Source organism: Peromyscus leucopus, chromosome 7 (genome assembly GCF_004664715.2).
Source record: "Peromyscus leucopus breed LL Stock chromosome 7, UCI_PerLeu_2.1, whole genome shotgun sequence".
Lineage (NCBI taxonomy): Eukaryota > Metazoa > Chordata > Mammalia > Rodentia > Cricetidae > Peromyscus > Peromyscus leucopus.
In genome coordinates, this window is record NC_051069.1 from 75,453,630 (window position 1) to 75,474,110 (window position 20,481).

Sequence of the window (20,481 nt, forward strand, 5' to 3'; positions counted from 1 at the left end):
ATCCAATGAGAAAAATTACGGTGGTAATTAAAGGTCATGGAACAACCGGATATCCATACATAAAAAAAATAAGGGCTGGAGAGATGGCTCTGTGGTTAAGAGCACTGGCTGCTCTTCCAGAGGTCCTGAGTTCAATTCCCAGCAACCACATGGCAGCTAACAACTGTCTGTAACTCCAAGATCTGACACCCTCACACAGACATACATGCAGGCAAAACACCAATGTATATAAAAGAATAACAATTTTTTTTAAAAAAAAAAAGTGTGCAGCATTACACTCAGCTAATTTTAAAAAATAAAATAAATAAACTTTGACTCCTCCCTTACTGTGAACAAGAAGATTAATCCAACATGCCAGAGATAGAAGCAAAACAAAAGGGGTACCACTCCTAGAAAACAAATGCAGAAAAGCAGAGCCCAGGGTCGGCCTTGGCTAGCACAGCAAGACCCATTTCTAAATAAACACAAGGATAAAAGAAACCTGGGGAGGGGGGAAGTAATCACAAAGTTGAAGTAGGCAAAGGCTGAAGACATTACATAAGGCTATTTAAAAAAAACTTGAGAAACTGGATTTTGTTAGGATTTAAATTTCAGCTCATCAAAAGACAAACATACTGAGCATCCCTAAACCAAAAGGACAAAAATGATTCAGATCCATACTGACGGTTATGATAAACAGCGCTGGTGGTGGCGCTGGCTACCCTTGGAAAAGTCACGGGCCACAGCCACGACTTACAAAGAGCTTTATTAGAGTTATAAAGAGCTTTATTAGAAAGAAGTAGGGGATAGGAAGGAGGAACCAGGCCTGGTGGGGGAGGGAAGCGGGGAGCAGAGCAGAGAGAGAGCAGAGGACAGAGAGAGGATGGGGGTCCACGTTCAGCTCTTTAAGGCGGGGATGTATTCGCCAGCGCCCGGTGATGATGTAAGATGCAGGACCCCGAGCTGCGCATGTACAGGACCCTAACACATACCACTTTGGATTTCCAGATTAGGGATCCTGAACAAGTCTATGCAAACACTACAAACTCTAGAAAAGCCCCAAATCACCTCAGGCTCACCCAGACCTTTTCCAATAAGGCATACCCAACCTGTATTAGGAAAGTGAAAACGTCTGCCACAGATGCGGGAAGACATCCACATGTACCTATAATGGCTCTATATTGTTTCAACTTAGCAACAAGACTCACCTGCTTTTATTAGCTAGAGATTTACTTGTTTTTATTAGCTAGAGACCATAAGATACTTTACAAAATAACACACTTCGATTATCAAAAAGCAGATGAAAAAGTTCTCAACATTTTAAGTCACCATAGAAATTAAAACCACCATAAAATATCTCCTCATCCCATTAGGATGGCTCAAACCATAGAGACTGACCACATCCGAGAACTGTTTGACAGTTTCTCACAAAGCAATGAACACATCTATCCTATGTGTCAGTATTTTCACCCTTAGGTGTTCATCCAAGGGTATACATGTCATAAGAAGACATTAAACAAGGCTGGGGGTGTGGCTCAGGGGCAAGAGCCCTTGCCTAGCTCAAATACCCAGCCCCCTATACACACAAATCTTACAAAGCAAATCTAATGCAGCTGACTCATAATAAACGCTTTCTGCAAATAAACAAAACATCCAGCAATAGAAGAATGAGCAAGTGGTTTGCGGAATACTCAGACAATGGAAATTACTCAATAAGAAACAGGAAAGGAATACTAATATAAGCAATAACATAGAGGAACCATGAATCTCAAAGCCCTGTTAAAGGTTCCCAGTGCTGTGGAGACAAAGGCAGGCAGATCTCTGTGAGTTCAAGGCCAATCTAGTTTACATAGTAATTTATACCAGCCACTGAACCCCACCCACCCACCCAAAAAATGTCGGGGAAAGCAGATAGAAACAAAAACTAGGGGCTGGAGAGATGGCTCAGTGGTTAAGAGCACTGCCTGCTCTTCCAGAGGTTCTGAGTTCAACTCCCAGCAACCACATGGTGGCTTCACAACCATCTCTAGTGGGATCTGATGCCCTCTTCTGGCATAAAGTTGTACATGCAGATAAAGCACTCATATACATAAATAAATAATAAAATCTTTAAAAAAAAGAAAACTGTGTCAACTTGTCCACATCTGGAATTAACTAAAACACCAAAATGGAGTGCACACCTGTGAGTGATTTTTGCTTAATGTGAAGTAGGAAGATTCACTTCTAATCCAGACCTTTGAGGTAGGAAGACATGCCTTTATTATCCATATCTTCTGAGCTGGGATAAGCCACCTCTAACCTGGGCCACACATTCTGCTGGAAGCCTATATTAGGACACAAAGAAGGAAGCTCTTTTTGCCTGCTTGCCCTCACTCTGACTGGCAAGTTCATCCCTTCACTGGAATTAGAGCCTACTTCTTTGGGATTCCAAAGTATACTGCAAACCAGTTGAGACATCCAGCTTCATCCATGGACTGAGCAACTACTAGATTCTTGGACTTTCCATTCATAGGCAGCCACTGCTGGATTAGCGGGACTGCGGCCTGTCCTTCTAATAAATCCCCTTTCTCTGTATACAGAGATTCACTCAATAAATTGTCACTCTAGACAACCCTGACTAACACACATGTCAACACAGTTCAAAAAACAGTGACATTGTGTGGAATGGTTGAATGAAACCAGACCATGGTTATTACTAGGGTAAGAGAAGTGATTGGTGTTACAGGTCCACAGTTAAAAGACCAGAGAGACAAACAAGCTGTCTGGCAAAGTAGAATGGTTCATCACTTGCTTACTGTGGAGGGGCCCCAAAATAGCTTGACCACACAGCTGCCATGACAAGCTTAGGGACCTAGACACAGCTTCTGTGATAGGACTACTAGCAGGCGACACCCAGATCCGGGAAAAGCCTTAAGCTGACACCACCCTGGGATCTACCCTAGGATGAGGAAATACCTAACATCCCAAACATTAGAACCATTAGATAAGGTGGCCAGAAGTCCTTGAGCCTAGTACACACCTATTTCCCCTTCTTACCAAGATATCCTTGGACAATTGTCAGCCAATCAGGGTCCTGAACCCTGAAAACCTCCTCACCCCAACCTCTGCTATGATTAAAAACCCCACGCCACCTGATCTCGGGGCTCTCTGCTCACCACTGAGTCAGACAGAGGGACCAAGTCCCGGAGCTTGAATAAAGGTTCTTTGCTTTTACATGCGGGACTCAGTCTCTCTGGTGGTCTTTTGGGGGGGTCCCTACGATATGGGCATAACACTTACAGAGTTTTGTTTTGTTTGTATGGGGGGATAAGGAGCTGTATTTGGTAATGTTTGCTCTCTTAATTTCCAAACAAGGTGGACAGAAATTGCAGATATTTGTTTGAAATTATGACCCCACTCCTTTATCTTTCTCTCCACTCTTTACCCCCATACTAGGGAGAGAACTCAGGACCTGTACACTCTAGGCAAATGATTTGCACTGAGCCTAGACTTAATCTCAATCTTAAGACTGAGGAAATTCAGGTAACATCATTCTACCCTTGTGAGGAAGCTAGAATTCATGCTCAGTTCTCAAGCCATATCCAAAATGCCACTCTAGCTACTTGGCAGATTTCAGAAAAGAGGAAACGCTAAAATAATAAAATAATAATAATAATAATACAGCTGCGCTGCTCTATAATACATTTTCAGATCTAAGTCTATTCGAAACACTTGTCACAAAGTAAACAGGCAAAACCTATGAAGAGATCACAAACCATTAAAATTACTGACCACAAGCAACAAAAGTGAATTTTCAGCTGGGCGGTGGTGGCGCACGCCTTTAATCCCAGCACTCAGAAGGCAGAGCCAGGCGGATCTCTGTGAGTTCGAGGCCAGCCTGGTCTACAGAGAGAGCTCCAGGACAGGCTCCGAAGATACACAGAGAAACCCTGCCTGCTTGAAAAAACAAAAAACAAAGTGCATTTTACCGCCAAATTTCTGTTTTGTGTAGCAAATATGAAATCACAAGTTTGCAGATGGAGAGGGGAGATGGGTCAGTGGCTAAAGTGCTTGCCAGGCAAACACAAAGATTAGGTCCACCATCCCGCCCGTCCCACGCATGCGCACACTGTCTCGGGCACGCGCCTACGGGCCCACGCGCTCGCCCCCGCCCCCTCGGTCCCGCGCACCCGCGCTCCTGGGCCGCGCACGTGCACCAGCGCCTGGGTCCCGCGCACCGGCGCCTCCGCCCTTACCTCAGGATTAGCAGCGCGCTCTGCAGCCGTCTCCGCACTTCCAGGAACAGGCGCGTTTTCGCCGCAACCACCGCCATGGCCCACGCAGGCCCCCACGCGAGACCGAGCCCGCAGTTAGCAGAGTGGGAGGGAGCACGTGTCGCAGGCGGCTCCCAGCGGCGGCCGGGCGGGATCCGGAGGTCGGCGACTGTCGGCTACAGCGCCTCCTTCCGGGCAGAGGACGCACTGCGCAGGCTCCCGACCCTGGAGTGCACGCTCCTTCTTGTAGGACAGGGAGGCACAAAGAGCAGAGCCGGTCCCCACTGTAAAGATGAGGGATGGGCTGGATCGGAGCGGTTCCATCCCTGAAATGAACAGGAAGCTCAGACTTGGGGGAGGAGGAGGCTCCTCTGGATGGCTTGGGTAGGGACGAGGAAGATAACAGAGCAGAGACAGTAGAGGTGGGTGCTTTCCTCAGGTCCAAAGCCCACCTTATCTGAATCCCCTTTTCTGGAACTAGGACTGTTTATTAGCTTCCGACCGATGCAACCAAAATGTCAGAGATTGATGGGGCGCTGCATTCGCTGTAGACATGATAGCCCCAAGACTGAAAGAGCCGCAGAAATGGAAGCCATGAAAAGACAGTGGATGGAGTCTAGTATCTTGGGTTAAAGGGTCTAATCATACAACTCTTGAGAGGCAAAAAGAAAATGAGTAATTGCTGATGTACACACCCACGATATTGCAAAAATAAAAGACTCAGGGAAGTCATAATTTCATTGCCACTACAAGATACATTTTGAAAGTTTGACACAGTAAAGTATATGGTGTGGTATAAACAAATAAATATATCAGGCCACAGAATTTCAATAGGACGTCTTTAAAAACGAAAGGCTGTTACTTCATGATAGCTTGTGTCAAGGTCACTTAGGGTTGTATAAAGGTTGTCTTAAGGTTACTATTGCTGTCTTGAAACACCATGACCAAAGAAACTTGGGGAGGAAAGGGTTTATTCCCCTTACACTTCCATAGCACTTTTCCCTGAAGGAACTCAGAACAGAAACTCAAACAGGGCAGGCTCCTGGAGGCAGGAGCTGATGCAGAAGCCATGGGAGGAGGATGCTTACTGGCTTGCTCCCAGGGCTTTGCTCAGCTTGCTTTCTTATAGAACCCAGGACCACCAGCCCAGGGAGAGCACCACCCTCCAGGAGCTGGGCCCTCCCCCATCAATCACTAATTAAGAAAACATCTTATAGCAGGATCTTATGGAGGCATTGTCTCAATCGAGGTTCCTTTCTTACAGATGAGTCTGCCTTGTGTCAAGCTGACATAAAACTAGCCAGGACAGAAATCCCATTTATTGTTATTCCATTTCATAATTCCATAATCATAATTACCCAACACCAAACAAACCTGAAGCATTTCTAAATAAATTCTTTAAGCCACATTCTGGTGCTTACCTGTAATCCCAGCCTTAAGGAGGCTGAGGCAGGAGAATTGCTGCAAGTTCAAGGGCAGTTTTGGCTATATAGTGAGTGCAGGGCCATCCAGGGCTCTGTGGCAAGACCCTGCTTCAAAACAAAACAGTCTTTAGTATACTGAAGAACAGTAACGTCAGAGAAGTTTTCTAGTCAGCCTTTAAGGTGCTTTAACGTTTATTATATTGTTGCACAAATTCCTATTTCATCCCAACAATGTGAAGTCATGGGTGGCAATAATAGTTTAAAGAATAAGAGCTGGGGGCGAGACAGTTGGCTCATCAGTTAAGAGCACTTGCTGCTCTTCCAGAGGACTGAGAAGTTAGGTTCCAGCACTCTCATCCATCTGCTCATCACTTCTGATAACTCCAGCTCCAGGGCATCCGACCCATTTTGGGCTCCAGATGTGCACATACATATCTGCAGGCATACTTACGCATAAAATATAAGTAAATAATCTTCGGAAAAACAAAGGTACTAAAAAAGAAAAAAAACTACTATTCGGTGTGAGCACACTTATTTGAAGGACAATTGTCACCTTCCACGTTTCACACTAAGGAATGTACAATGCTTAAATATTGACACATAGCGAAATAACACAGCATTCTCAGAACGGTATGCTCATCATAAGTGGTTTAACACTTGTACACGCGAAAAATATTTGTAAAGGCTTTCAATTTTCCTAATGCTACGGTCCAGACAAAAACTCTTTGGAGTAACTGTAAATTTGAAGTCTAGACACCAAACAGTGCTAAACTGTCTCCCAATTCCACACAGACTCTGAGCCTGAAATTAACGCGTAGAAAGTATCTTGATGGATCCTCTGGATCGTACTTAAAATGAGACTTCGAAGCTGTCTTCAATCCCCCCGCCCCCGGCCCCCTTCTCCACCCGCCCCAGGTTCTCTTGAAAAAACACCTGCTCCCGCCTTTCTCGCCGCCGCCTCCCACGATCGGCCGCCTGAGGGCGCTGTGGCGCCAGCTAGCGCGGGCCGGCGGGCAGCGGCCGGCGGCGGGAGGGGCGGGGGGCGGGCTCGAGGCCGCCGACGTCGACGCCGGCGTGGGCGCGCGCGGTGCACGCTGGTAGCTGTCACCAGGCCCTGGGCTGGCGGCCTTCGTGCGGCTGCCGCGGTTGCCAGGAGAGCGGCGCCGGCGGGGAGCGGCAGAGCCCGCGGCAGGTAACAGCGTCCCCGCCCCCCCGGGCGCGGTCGCGCGGCGAGATGCGGGGCGGCGTGGTTCGGGAGGGCGTCCCCGGGGCCGGCCTGCGCTGGGGGCGGCGTCGGGGTGTCGCCACCCGGGCGGCCCCCACCTGTGCCCGCCGCCGGAGGGGAAGCGGGGCCCGGACCGGCCCGGGGAAGGGCGGTGGGGGACCCCGAGAGCCGTCCGCGGCCTCGGCGGGCAGAACCGGTGCGGGGCTAAGAGGAGGTGTCACCGGGGCGCGGGCGCCCGGGCGCCTTTTGTTGGAGGCTCCCAGCCACGGCGTGGCCTCGCCAGTCCGGTGGGTCCCTTTCTGATGGGGGCGACGCCGAGGCCCGCCGGGGTGCCCCGGCAGAGGGTGAGGGAGCACGGCCAAGTTCACCAAGAGGAAGTCGGGCTCGCACACGGAAGTTGTTAACAGCCCTCACCTTTGATTCCCGAGGCTTGGAAAGTTGCACTGTGACCAGACTTACCTGGTGCTCTCCTCCTTCCCCTGAGGGGGCGGGAGTGGCACGCTACTGTACTTTCTCCTGGCCACGGAAATGATGTGTGTGTGTTCCTACGTTAGCTCGGGAGTCCTGTGGAGTTGAGGTTTAGAGGTTGGAGTCAAAGCACACATTCTTTGGGTTTTTTTTTTTTTAGAAAAATACAGGGATCTCCCTCATTTAATGGCTCTGAACTATGGAGACAAAACTCATTTTGGTGGTACAGGCCCTTTATGTAGGTGTGAAGTTCTTGCCGTTTTAAGGTTAGTTGTATTTGTTCATGGTAATATGACCTTTAATGAATAACATAGGCTGGCATTGTGTGCTGTGTGACTCACCTGATTGTCAACCTCTTGATTTCATTGAGCTGACGGAAGTTATAGGTAAATTATAGCCCAGGTAGTCTGAATGCCTTTTTCCTAATAGTTGCTTTTGGTTAAACCTGGTCATTCCTCAGAATTACTAAAGGAAGAGCAAATCTCCAGGTGTACCTCCTTTGGGGGCCCCAATTTTTAAGAAAGTGTTAAAAACAGTGAAATAAACACAAATCAGAAAATGTGACACTGTGACCCAAATGTTAAAGGTAAATTAATCTGTTTGAGTTCTCTTTTATAATTTATAGTAGAAACAACTGTGGCCTGAGGATAGGGAGCTAAAGTTCAAGGTTCTGCCTTTTGCTGCCAACAGGTGTGATCTCTAGTCCTCAGTTACTGTGTGTGTTCTGGTGTCAGTTTTTGTTAACGTTTTGTTTTAGTGGCACTGGGGTTGGAAGCCAGGGCCTCATGCATGCTTTGTAAGACACTACCACAAGCCTGCACTCCCAGCCCGTTGTAAAGTTTTTTTCTTGGGGTGCTGGGAAGGAATCAGACCTAGGGCCCTGCATATGCTCAGCCTCAGTTAAAGGGAATTTGAAAAGACTATGGTTTTCCAAATTGATATTTCCCTTCAGCGCTGTACTAAAGCAATGGCTTACTTCCCCTAAACAGTGTTCTCACACGATGTGGGAACACACTAGACTCAGTCAAGCTTAACTTTTGTTTTCGGTGTTGGAGATCAAACTCAGGGTATTTCCAAAACAGGGCCAACACTACTGCTGAGCCGCACCCCCAGCCCCAAATTTGACTTTGATCTGCTTATTAAAGCAGCTCAAGAATGTTACTGTGCTGGGCGGTGGTAGCCCACGCCTTTAATCCCAACACTCAGGAGGCAGAGGCAGGCGGATCTCTGTGAGTTCAAGGCCAGCCTGGTCTCCAAAGCAAGTTCCAGGAAAGGCACAAAGCTACACAAAGAAACCCTGTCTCAAAAACCAAAAAAAAAAAAAAAAAAAAAAAAGTTAGTGCTATGCTTGCATGCATATGATTTTCAAAGGAAGATGTAAATAGCATTCCCAGATTTAGCTAACCAAAGAGCCCATTTTCTAATGCAGGCTTGTGGTAGAATGCTTACCAAGCATGCATGAGGCCCTGGGTTCCATTCCAGGCAGTGTTAAAATCTTCTAGAATAAAGTAGCACACACTACTAATTTCAGAATTGCTGTCCTTGAGGTATGTCTGCTTGCTTCCAAGCTTACCACATGCAGTGGGCCATTGTTGCGATCTGAGGTATCTGGAGCATGAAGATCTACACTTCACTTGCATAACAAAAGAAACTGTAATTTCCTTAGTAAAAAATCAATATTACAGATACATACATCCTCTATGTTCCTAATACTTTCATTTTATAACAGAGGAATATCTTTTTCCCAGTCTCTTGATGCTTCTTTTTTCAACCACAATTCATGTTTTGGTTTGATTTTTGTGGTTATTATTGAATGTATGTACAATGGCTCTTTAAAGTTCCAAGTGAAGACTTGTTTATAATGGTTTTATTTTCGCTATGATTTCCCCTTCTAGTTAGGCTTTCTCGAAACAATGAAATAGGAAATACACTAAAATGTATTCAGTGCTTAATAACTACATGATTTTAAAATCTCAGGTAATCAAAAAGAGCTAAAAGCAAACAAAAAATTCTGAGACTATTATTTCTGAGCTGTTGGAAAACAGCATCTAAATGTTGAAAATTACATCCTTTTCCTAAGTTCTGTGAAGTATTATGTTGAACATTTTGTCACTGTTAGAAAACACGTGACAATCCAAGAGAAAAGACTTTTAGATTGAAGTTGCTCTCCCTGTCCTTAACTCTGTTGCTTCTGGGCCTCTGGTCAGGTAGAATAGCCTGGCAGAGGCTATTTACCTCATGGTGGACAAGAAAGAGGGGGCTTGGCAAGATTCAACCCATCTCTGCCATACCCCACCCCACCACCAACCTACTTCCTGACTTCACCTCTCCTCACCCCCTGCAAATAGCAACAATAGCTTGGGACCCGGCCTTTTGGGAGATGTCACTAATAGTCAACCATGCCGATATTCTGTCTTCTTTATTACTTGGGGCAAATGCTATTAATACACACTTTAGTTTGGGGGGGTATAGAATATTTAACTTTGTTTGTTTTTTGAGACAGGGTTTCTCTGTGTAGTCCTGGCTGTCCTGGGATTTCCTCTGTAGTCCAAGGTGGACTTGAACTCAGATCCACCTGCCTCTGCCTCCAGAATATTTAATTTTAATAGGTAAACTTTAAATAAGGTACGTTTGGCCTCTGAAATAAAACTAGTAGATGAGTAAAGCTAATGTTTTTGTTTAGTAGCTCACAGTTTTTATTGATGGTTTATTGTAGGAAAAAACTTTTGATCCCCATGTTTCTAAACTGTGATTTCTCTTTTCTATTGATATTATTTACCTCTTTTTAAAGCCAACTAAACCTTAAACCTCAGTGACTTTAAAGATAGAATCAAATTTCTTGAGGAAAAAATTTTATATGGTAATATACATCTATTTAATGGTACGTTTTACTGTGTTTTAACCCATGTATCCGACATCAAAATCAAGATTTGGAATTGCTACCAATCAGACATGTATTATTCATCATTTCCCTTGTTTAGAGTTCTCTCCCATTATGCTTCTCTGAATTATATCCTTCAAGTCCTCAAATACCACTTTGTCTGTGAATCTTCTTTTGGTGATCTCATTTTCAATTATTTCCTCCTCTGACTTGCCTGGACTTAAAAAAAAAAAAAATTCTCCATCCTTCATGATGGCTAAATAGAGGATGACGTGCACATCACAAATAACCGTGTCTTGATCAAAGAGATAATATAGTATTTATTAAATGTCTTCCTTATCAAAAGTTTGACCATATATACGTTTCCTATATAATACTTCTGTGCATCGATGTGATTATTTTTTTAAAAGGCACTTGAAATACCCTTTAGTTAACAGTAGGTAGCACTTGCTATAAACAGAAGGCAGACATGGGTAAAAATAAAGAAAACAGTGTAGTTGGAAGCTTCTAGCTAGAAACACACGCTTCCGACTACTCTAAGCCTTGAGAGTGAATGTTCTTTGTTTAGAGGGGAGAGTAGCCAGAATTGAGTGCTGTTCTTGATACCATCCTGGCACCAAACTAAGACTTAGTGTAGTCAGAGGAATTGGAAGAGAATGAACAGGGACTACCTTCCTCACCTTAATTCACTGTTATTCTCCCCAGTCTGAAAAGTTCATGAAGTCATCTATTTGGTGGTTGGTGGCTCAAAGTTCCATAAATATTTACTTAAGCAGAATTTTGACTTTCTTTTGCAGTCTTATCTGTTCAAAACTTGGGGAATAGCTTCATTGAAAATTCAAAATGTGTGAACATATGTTTAAAATACAGTTCAAAGATGAAAACTTAATATGATCATTACTGAACCAGATAAGTGCCTGTATTTTCAAAATAGTCTTAATGGTACTGTATCACATTTGTAATAAAAAGCTAGAACTGCAATTTTAGTAGGATAAGTTATCTTTAAGGTAAACCTTTTATTCTAAAGGGAAAAAAAATCTAAATCCTAGAAGCAGGGCCCTTCTGTTAACCAAGTGATATAGAAGGATAAAATATGCACCTTTTTAAAATCACTTTTTATGTGCACTTTCAGAGGGAACTTCCTAGGGAAGGAGCCTGCCAGAGTAAAGTAATGCACCTAAAGTGCAGCTCATTCCTGCTCCACCCCATCTTGTCACTTCACGTTTTTATAGCCAGTTTTTTTTTCCTATTTCCATGCTACTAAAAGCTCCTTCCTCTGGTGTAATGAGAAATACTCCAGTCTTTTGGAAGGATATTCATAGAAACTGGCATGAAAATAGATTATCTGTTCTTTTGTGTGGACATTTTTGTGTTTCAGGTGGCTGTGAGAATTTATAGGCATGTATCTAGATTTTCAGCCTGAAGTTTTCTTTTATTTTGTGTTCAGGGGCAAAGAGCTTGGGTAAATAGACCAGTTAGTTAGATTGGGTTTCCTATTTTTTAAAACAAACAAAAGTCCTTGTGGCGATGCAGCTCTCGGTGTACACAGTGATTTGTTACTCAGCTAGTGGTTAGACTGCTGTTAGGCTGGGGTTTGGGGATGCAGCCTTAGACTGGAATTTAGAAAAAGCTGTTTAATCTGTGTCATGAGAAAGATTGGACCCCTGAAAAGTTGTCTCTACATTGTTTGTCTACTAGAACACAAAACAGCAGTATAGGTGCCACAGATGAACTGTCATTGAGTGACAGCTGACAATCAAGTACACAGCAATCTTAGTTCTTTGAATTGAGCAGGTGAGTAGCCTACATTTTTGGTTGCTTTTGGCTGTGCTCTGTAATATTAGGATAAGGGACCATAAGATATCAGTGGTCTAAAACTTTTTCAATATGCTTCTTTCATTAGATTTCTAGACAAATTTTCTAGAATATTTGTATGCCACAAATACCATCCCAGACAACTAATTGTGCTTTTTTCAAAAGACAGAACCAGCACAGTGGCTTTTCCAAACACTTTTACACATATCTTACCATATGGAACTTCTTATATTTTTCCTGAAGAGTATCTTCCTCCTAAGAAAATATCAAAATATAGTATGTTATAGTATGTGCTTTAAAGCTACTCTTTGTCATTTGGGCATTCATATTTCAGTGACTTCCTTATTGTGTACAATGGCATCATTGATTGGAAACTCAACTTCGAGTCTGAATGTGGACTCCAGCATCATAATTACTTTAGTGTATCAGAGTCCTCCACATGCCTTCTCCAGGCCTACCTGATTCTGTAACTTGCTGCAGTTAGTTTAATGTGATCTGATAACTACTATTTATACTATGTCTTTCAAAGTAGAGAATTTGTACCCCTTTTTTTCATTTCATTGATCATGCATTTGTTTTATGTATTACAGAATACTGAAGCTTAGAAGTCACTGAATTTCTGGGGATTCATATTAGATTTGTCAATCTCTGTTTCATGGAACTTACTAGGAAACAAAACATCTTACCATCATTTGCTTTCATCATACTGTTTTATCATGCATACAGGGTGCAGCAAAGCCAGGAACATGTATCTTTTCTGAAAAACAATGTGTGTTAAAGTAAGAACTTACCCAGTGAGGACTCTTGGTAATTGAGGATACTGAGTCTAAACTGATTATCTTTTGTAGCTAGGCAAGGCTCCCAGTGGTGGGACTGGGTTACATTCGGTAGAATTTATACCTTTACAAAAGAAGAAAACTATTGTGAATAAACTCACCCAGTTAGGTATTGCTGCATGAAAAATGTATTGGTTCCTTTTTTCTCGCTGCTGCGACCAATGCCTGACCAGAGGCAAGTTAAAGGAGGAAAGGTCCGAGTTGGCTTAGGGCTTAAGGGTGCAGCCCATCGTGGGGAAGGAAGACACAGGAGAGTGAGGCGGCTGCTCCCATTGTGTCCACAGTTGGGACACACAGATGACTAGCATGCTCACCTGCTTTCCTCCACTTTTCCTTTTTTCAGTCGAGGGCCTCACTCCATGAGATGATGTCACTGCCATAGTGGTTCTTTCCCTCCCTTCAGTGGACCCTTTTTGTAAATTCCCACACAGACAAGGCTTGAAGTGTATTTTATAGTTGATTCCAAATCCAGCAAGCTGCTAGTGAAGTTTAACCGTTATCTAAATCATCTCGCGCTGTACTGACTTCAAACACTATCTGTCACAATTCAGTGTTTTGGTTTTGCTTTTTTGTTTTTGTTTTTCAAAAAGGATAGAGGAGCTTGGCTATGAAATACTACCCTCACCTCCACCCCTTGTGATATTACAGTTGCTTGTTGGCCACAGCTGCAAACATCTGAAGGTTTAATTTAGGTGGTGGATTCACTTTTAATGTGGCTTGCTTACTCATATGACTAGCATTTTTTTTTTCCCTGCCTGTTGGGGAAAGTACCTCTCTAAGTGAGTCTCTACAGCACTGGTTCTCAACCTTCCTAATGCTTCAGCCCTTTAATACACTCTCATGCTGTGCTGACCCCCAGCCATAAAATTATTTTCATTGCTACTTCTAACTGTAACTTTGCTACTGTTATGAATTGTAATGTAAACATCAATGTTTTCTTATGGTCTTGGGCGACCCACAGGTTGAGAACCACTGCTCTACAGGGTTGCCTGATTATCCTTATGACAAAGATAGTAGTTCCAGAATGAGTGATCCAAGAAAAACCAAGCTAGGAACTGCCATTTTCTAGCCCTGGCCAGGGGTGTAACTGAGTTCTCAAGAAGCATTTAAGATCTAGATCTTATTAGTTTTGATTTTTTTTTGTTATGAGATGAAAGAGGAAGGAAATCCCACATTGCTGTTACTTTGTTTATATTCACCTCCCCCATCTGTCTCTCTTAGGAACACAACACAGTGATCAGACCCAGGGCCTTATATGTGCTAGGCCCTGCGCTATATCTTCGGCCTCTATTCGATGTTCTTTAGGGACATTATTTAGTCATTCTGTTTTAAATTTTTTTAATCAATGTCATAATAAGGAAAGTTTCATATAATTTTCAAGTATATAATGAAAACTCTTTTTCCCATCCTTCATTTACCTGATTTCCATCTATCCCCAGAAGATAATCTACTTTATTTTTGAGAGGTATCATAGACACACAAATTGATATATTATATACCTTATGTAAGTAATAACTTTATAAGCACTTCTGCATCTTGATTTTTTTTAGTTTATGTATCTTGGAAGCATTTTCTAAATCAGTACATAGAGTTTATTTATTCTTTTTACCAGCTGAGCATGCTAAAAAAAAAAAAAGCGCACACACACACACACACACACACACACACACACACACACTGTGATCCAGTATTGATAATGTTTATTGATTATGCACTGTTGTAAAGCATTTGCTAGGAGCGGATGTGAAAGCTAAAATTACAGATGAGCCCCTTTTGTCATTGAGATTGTGACCCTGGGAGTCACAAGTCAATTACAGGAAAACAAGGTGAGCTCTATGATAGAAGAATAATATATAACTGAATTTGAGGGTTGAGGAAATGAAATGAGAGAGGGTGGGATGGTCAGGACTTCTCAAACTACATAACATCTGAGACCTGAAGGCTGAGTTGGGATTTAGTATTTCAGACAGAAGAAATACAAAACTGGCCACAGTCATCAAAAGATCGTACATAGAGACCTTGGAATAAAGTGGAAAGGCATGATATAAATCTCAGTATATATAGTCAAATATTATTTCATGAAAGTGCCAGGATTGCCCAGCATGTAAAGGGTAATCTCTTCAAAAAATGGTGTTGGAAAAACTATGTCAACAACTAAAGACCTAAATGTAAAACATGAAACTATAAAGACTTGTCCTAGAAAAAAAGCATAGGAGAAAAGCTCCATTTTGTATGGCATTGAGTCTCAGGTAACACATTAAAAGCACAGGCAATCAAGAGTGAGAAAGCAGCCCATGGGGCAGGAGAAAATACGAATCCAGAGTACATAAAGAACTGAACTACACACATCCCAATTAAAAGATCTCAATGGCCAAAAAACATGAAAAGAAGCTCAATGTTTTAATGCAAATGAAAGCTGCAGTGAAATACTGCTCACACCCCTTAGGGTGGCTAGTTCCAAAATAAAACACTACCCAGAAAGTAAGATTAGTGCATCTATAGAAAAAATGGAATCCTTGTGTGCAGTAGATGGCCACACTGGAAAAAAATATGATAGTTCCTCAAAGCGTTAAAACACGGTGGGGAGATAAAGCACTTGCCACACAACACAAGCACTGCAGTTTGGTTCTCCAGCATCCACTAAACGCTGGATGGGCCTGGCGGGCTGCCTGCGATTCTGCTTGGAAGGTAGAGAGGGGTTCCCACAGAACAGGCTGGCCAGCTAGACTAGCCCACATAGGTGGGTTCAGTTGAGAGACTCTGTTGAGGAAGCCTGTCAGCCTCTAACCTTCATATATACACATATGTATATGTGCACCTACACACACACACACACACACAGAAGCACACCACACACATGAAGATAAAATTAACTCTGTAGTCTAGGAATCCCACTTTTTGAATAAGTAGTAAATATAAATTGAAAGTAGAGTCTAAAAGAGATGCTTGCATGTTTATAGCAGATTGTTTAGTAGACAGAGGGAGGTTTAGGCTTGCAAGATGAGAATCATAGAAGAGTCTACAATTGCATGTGCTTATTAATTACTACTGAAATACACACTCAGTTAATGAGATGGTAAATTTTAGGTTGCTTTACAATTTTAAAAGATGACAAGCCTTTAGAAAACAAAACATATGTTCATCCAAAATACTATAGTATAATTTAAACCATGTTTCTAATATTGAAAAGGTAGTGATTAACAAATGAGCCAAGTCAGGAACTGACTCATAATGTATCATTCAGAGGCTTGAAGTAATCCTGATAGTAAACCTTCAGGTGACAAAAAGAAAGAGGGGACATAGCCCAAAAAAGGAAACAAGGGAAAGGGAGGAAGTCTTAAACAGTGGACAGTAGCTGAGATCTTGCTTGCAGGGAGATAAGTACAAATGATAGGATTAAATATGTGTGTCTCATTACTAAAAAGAACTTGTAGTCAAGGCTGTGAACTTGTGTTTCATTTCCCAGGAATTAAATGTCACAGTTACATTTCTTACATGGTAAGAAAACTAATAATGCTTCAGGTGCTTTATCAGACTTAACTTTCTGAACTTCCTGAGGGAGTAGTAATGTGCTCGGCTTTTTACTTGTAAAAATAATTGGCTCTTGGAGTACATAATGTAATGAAAACACAGGAATCTGCTGTAATTTAAATGTAAAACATTCAGGATGATGGGTAGATATTCATTCTGAAAGAGAGGCACATTTGTGCACATTATTAAAACTTCCTAAAGTTGATCTTTCTGATCACCAAAACACCTGCTTGTACAGCTGGGGAGGAGGCAGTGGTGCTCTTTATTAACAGTTCTGCTTGCTTCACAGAACTGGTGCAAGACATTTCTCCACATATTCTCCATTCCTTTGAGTGGACTGATGTGTAGAGACATATGCTATGTGCAATGTGGATTTTATTTTACCTCTGTATGTGCAGTTACTCCACTAATATGCCAGTGCATTCCTGTGTAATATTGTATCCAGTCATTTACATGCACAGTCATTGAATTTGGTCCATGTAGATAATTTGATTTTTATGAATGTACTGTTCTAATATTCTCAGAGTATCTTTCCTTGTCATCTAAAAATCTTGTCATTTCTTCCTACGTACAAGGAAATAAGACATTTTAATACAAGCAAATGGTAACTGTAAGAAAAATGGGATTTTTTTCTTCTATTGAAAATATTTTCATACAATATATTTTGATCAGATTCTATCTCCTTCTCAACTCTACCAATTCTTACCACCTCCTTATCCACCCAACTTCATGTTCAAATGTTCATCATGCACTTTTGTGCTTGCTAGCACTTTTTCACACTCAGGTGCTAGCTTGCTCTCCCTGTCTGTCTGTCTGTCTCAAAAACAAAACAAAACAAAACAAAAAAACAAAAAGCAACAACAAAAAAAGGAGGGGGGTAATTCTTTTTGTGTTGGACAACTACTGGGCATGGGGCTGCCCCAGAGTATGGTTAACATAACCATTGACACTCCATTGGAGAAAACTGATTTTCCTTTTCTTATCAGGTACCAATTGCAAAAAGTTCTTAGGGATGGGATTTTGTGTCTACCTCCCCTTTGTCATGCTGGGATTTTTGCTTGTTTGAACTTGTGATGTTGTCACAGTCTCTATGAGTTCATATGTGCATTAGCCTTGTTGTATCTGGAAAATGTTGTTTCTTTGAAGTCATCCACTACCTCTGGCTCTTTAATCTTTCTTCTTCATTTTCCATGTAGATCCCTGAGCCAAGAGGTGAGCAGTATGAGACAGATGTCCCATTTATAACTGAGTGCTCCAAAGTCTCACTCTGCACATTGTCCAGTTGTGGGTCTCTGTATTAATTTCCTTCTTCTCCAAGAAGAAGCTTCTCCCTCTGATCAGGGCCCAGCAAAGCACTGATATATAACAATATGTTGTTAGGAATTAAATTGTTATGTTCCTTTAACAGTATAATAGTAGTAGGTTTTCCTCTAGGGCTCACGACCTGTCTAGTTTCAGGTTTCCAGACATTTTAACAGTGTCTGGTATGGGTTCTATCTCATGGAGTAAGCCTTAAATCCAATCAAAAAGTGGTTGGTTACTCCCATACCATTTGGCCACTATTGCCAGTATATCTTGCAGGCAGATTGTTTTTGTTCATCACAGGGTTTGTAGTTGGGTGATAATGATTACTTTGTCTCTTCTGATGGTATGTAAAGTACCTTCCAGTACCACGTATGCTAGTCAGTAAAGGTGAATCTTCTAGTAGGACACCAGCTTGATTTCTACATGTTCGCTGACTTAAGTGTGTCTTCAGTAATAGGGCCTTACTATCGGGTTCTATAGAGTAACCAATAATCTTGGCAGCAGCCTGTGATGGTTAGGGATCTGTAGACCTCCTTGGCCAGTGACTCAACAAGATGTAAGGTTTTTACTTTGTGGCATAAGATATCTAGTTTCAGCATTGTCTCTCCCATTATATGGTGACTTCATTTAAATTCCTTTGACATGTGTATAGATTTAGGCTCTATTCTATATGGCTTTTTAAAAAGCCTTTAGTGTTAGTTGCCCCTCCCCATATTCCCTTTTTGACCCTGCCCTCCTATCCCCTTCTCTGGTTAATTTGCCTCCTAGTTTTTTATCTCTTTTTTTTTTTTTTTTTTTTTTTTTTGGTTTTTCGAGACAGGGTTTCTCTGTGTAGCTTTGCGCCTTTCCTGGAGCTCACTTGGTAGCCCAGGCTGGCCTCGAACTCACAAGATCCGCCTGCCTCTGCCTCCCGAGTGCTGGGATTAAAGGCGTGCGCCACCAACGCCCGGCTCCCCTTTATCTCTTTACAACACTATGTTCTATTTTCACTTTGTCAGAAGAGCTCCCCTCCCCTCTGGTCCTTTACCAGTTACCTAACCTCTGTGATTATTCTGATTGAAACATATATACCTAAAGCTTAAAAACTAGCATCCACATATGTTGTTGGCTATTCTTAACTCTTTGGCTCTTACACTGACCTGCCTCCCAGCTCCCAAATAATCACATGGAGACTTATTCTTTCTTATGAATGCCTGGTCTTAGCTTGGCTTGTTTCTAGCCAACTTTTCTTAAATTATCCCATCTACCTTTTGCCTCTGGGCTTTTATCTTTTTCTATTTTATATGCCTTTCCTTCCTTCCTTCCTTCCTTCCTTCCTTCCTTCTCTTTCTTTCTCTCTCTCTCTCTCTCTCTCTCTCTTTCTTTCTTTCTTTCTTTCTTTCTTTTGCTGTTGCTGGTTGTGTAGCTGGGTGGCTGGCCCCTGATGTCCTCCTCTCCTCCTTTTCTTGCTCCTCAGTCTTCTCTTCCCAGATTTCTCCTGTTTATTCTCTCTGCCTGGCAGCCCCGCCTATCCCTCTCCTGCCTAACTATTGGCCATTCAGCTCTTTATTATACCAATCAGGTGCGATAGACAAGCAAAATAACACAGCCTCACAGAGTTAGTTAAATAAATGCAACATAAAAGAATGCAACACGTCTTTGCATCATTAAACAAATGTTTCACAGCATAAACAAATGTAACATATCTTAAAATAATATTCCACAGTATACTTATGAGAAAACACATCTAGCTTACTTTACAATGTTTATTTTTAGCTCTATCCATTTACCTTCAAATTTCATTAAATTCTATTGTGTAAATGTACCACATTTTCATTATCTATCAGTTGATGGACATCTAAGCTCTTTCCAATTTCTGACTAATAAGAATGCAACAGCAATGAACATGGATGAGCAAGTATCTCTGTAGTAAAATGTAGTGTCCTGTGAATATATACTCAAGAGTGAGATAGCTGGATCTTGTGGTAGATTAAATTTAAGCTTTTGAGCAACCTCTATACTGATTTTCACAGTTGCACTCCCATCAGCAATGAATAAGTGTTCCCATTTCTCAACATCCTCCCCAGCATGTGCTGTAGTCTGTTTTACTGACCTTGGCCATTCTGAGTGGGGCAAGATAAAATCTCAAAGTAGTTTTTTGATTTGCATTTTCCTGATGACTAAGCATGTTGAACATTTCTTTAAATGTTTCTCAGTCATTTGTGTTTCATCTTTAGAGAACTCTGTTTGTTCTATACCCCATTTTAAAAATTGAGTTATTTTCTTGATGTTCAGTTTTTTTTTTTGTTGTTTTTAATTTATTTATTTTTCTATATCCTAGATACCAACCCTCTATCATATATAATTGATTAACGTTCCCTATTCCCCTATTCTGTAGGCTGCTGTTTACGTCAAATGATGCCCTCTGCTGTACAGAGGTCCCATTTATTAAGTCTGATCTTAATACCTGTGCTATAGGTGTTCTGTTTAGAACTTTTCCTGTGCTTTTGAGTTCAAGCCTATTCCCTAATTCCCTCTCTATCACATTCAGTATATCTGGTATTGTGTTGAAGTCCTTGATCTATTTGGAGCTGAGTTTTGTGTAGGGTGATGGATATGGATCTATTTTCCGTCTTTTACATACAGTGTGACCAGCGCCATTTGTTGAAGATGCTGTCTGAAATGCATGTGTATATACACATATGTGTATACATACATACATACATACATACACACACATACACACACACACACACACACACACATATACATATGAGGAGGTGTT

The 20,481-nt window shown here is 42.0% G+C and overlaps 2 protein-coding genes across 12 annotated transcripts in view; one reads left to right on the forward strand and one right to left on the reverse strand.

Annotated features, from left to right (window-relative positions):
* The window catches only part of Ube3d (ubiquitin protein ligase E3D), a 150,620-nt gene extending 146,172 nt beyond the window's left edge, over nt 1-4,448 (reverse strand). Inside the window, exon 1 of the mRNA XM_028875500.2 lies at nt 4,215-4,448. Coding sequence (XP_028731333.1) covers nt 4,215-4,291 — 77 coding nt within the window. The 5' untranslated portion in view covers nt 4,292-4,448. The remainder of the gene's footprint in view (nt 1-4,214) is intronic.
* A 2,258-nt stretch (nt 4,449-6,706) lies between these two features.
* Dop1a (DOP1 leucine zipper like protein A) overlaps nt 6,707-20,481 on the forward strand; it is a 101,414-nt gene continuing 87,639 nt past the window's right edge. For 6 of the 11 annotated variants that reach the window (XM_028875501.2, XM_028875505.2, XM_037207813.1 and 3 more), the window contains exon 1: nt 6,742-6,848. The gene's annotated coding sequence lies outside the window, so the exon portion shown is untranslated. Of the gene's footprint in view, nt 6,849-11,928; nt 12,025-20,481 lie in introns of all 11 variants that reach the window. The other 5 variants (XM_037207814.1, XM_028875507.2, XM_028875503.2 and 2 more) reach the window with 4 other exon arrangements.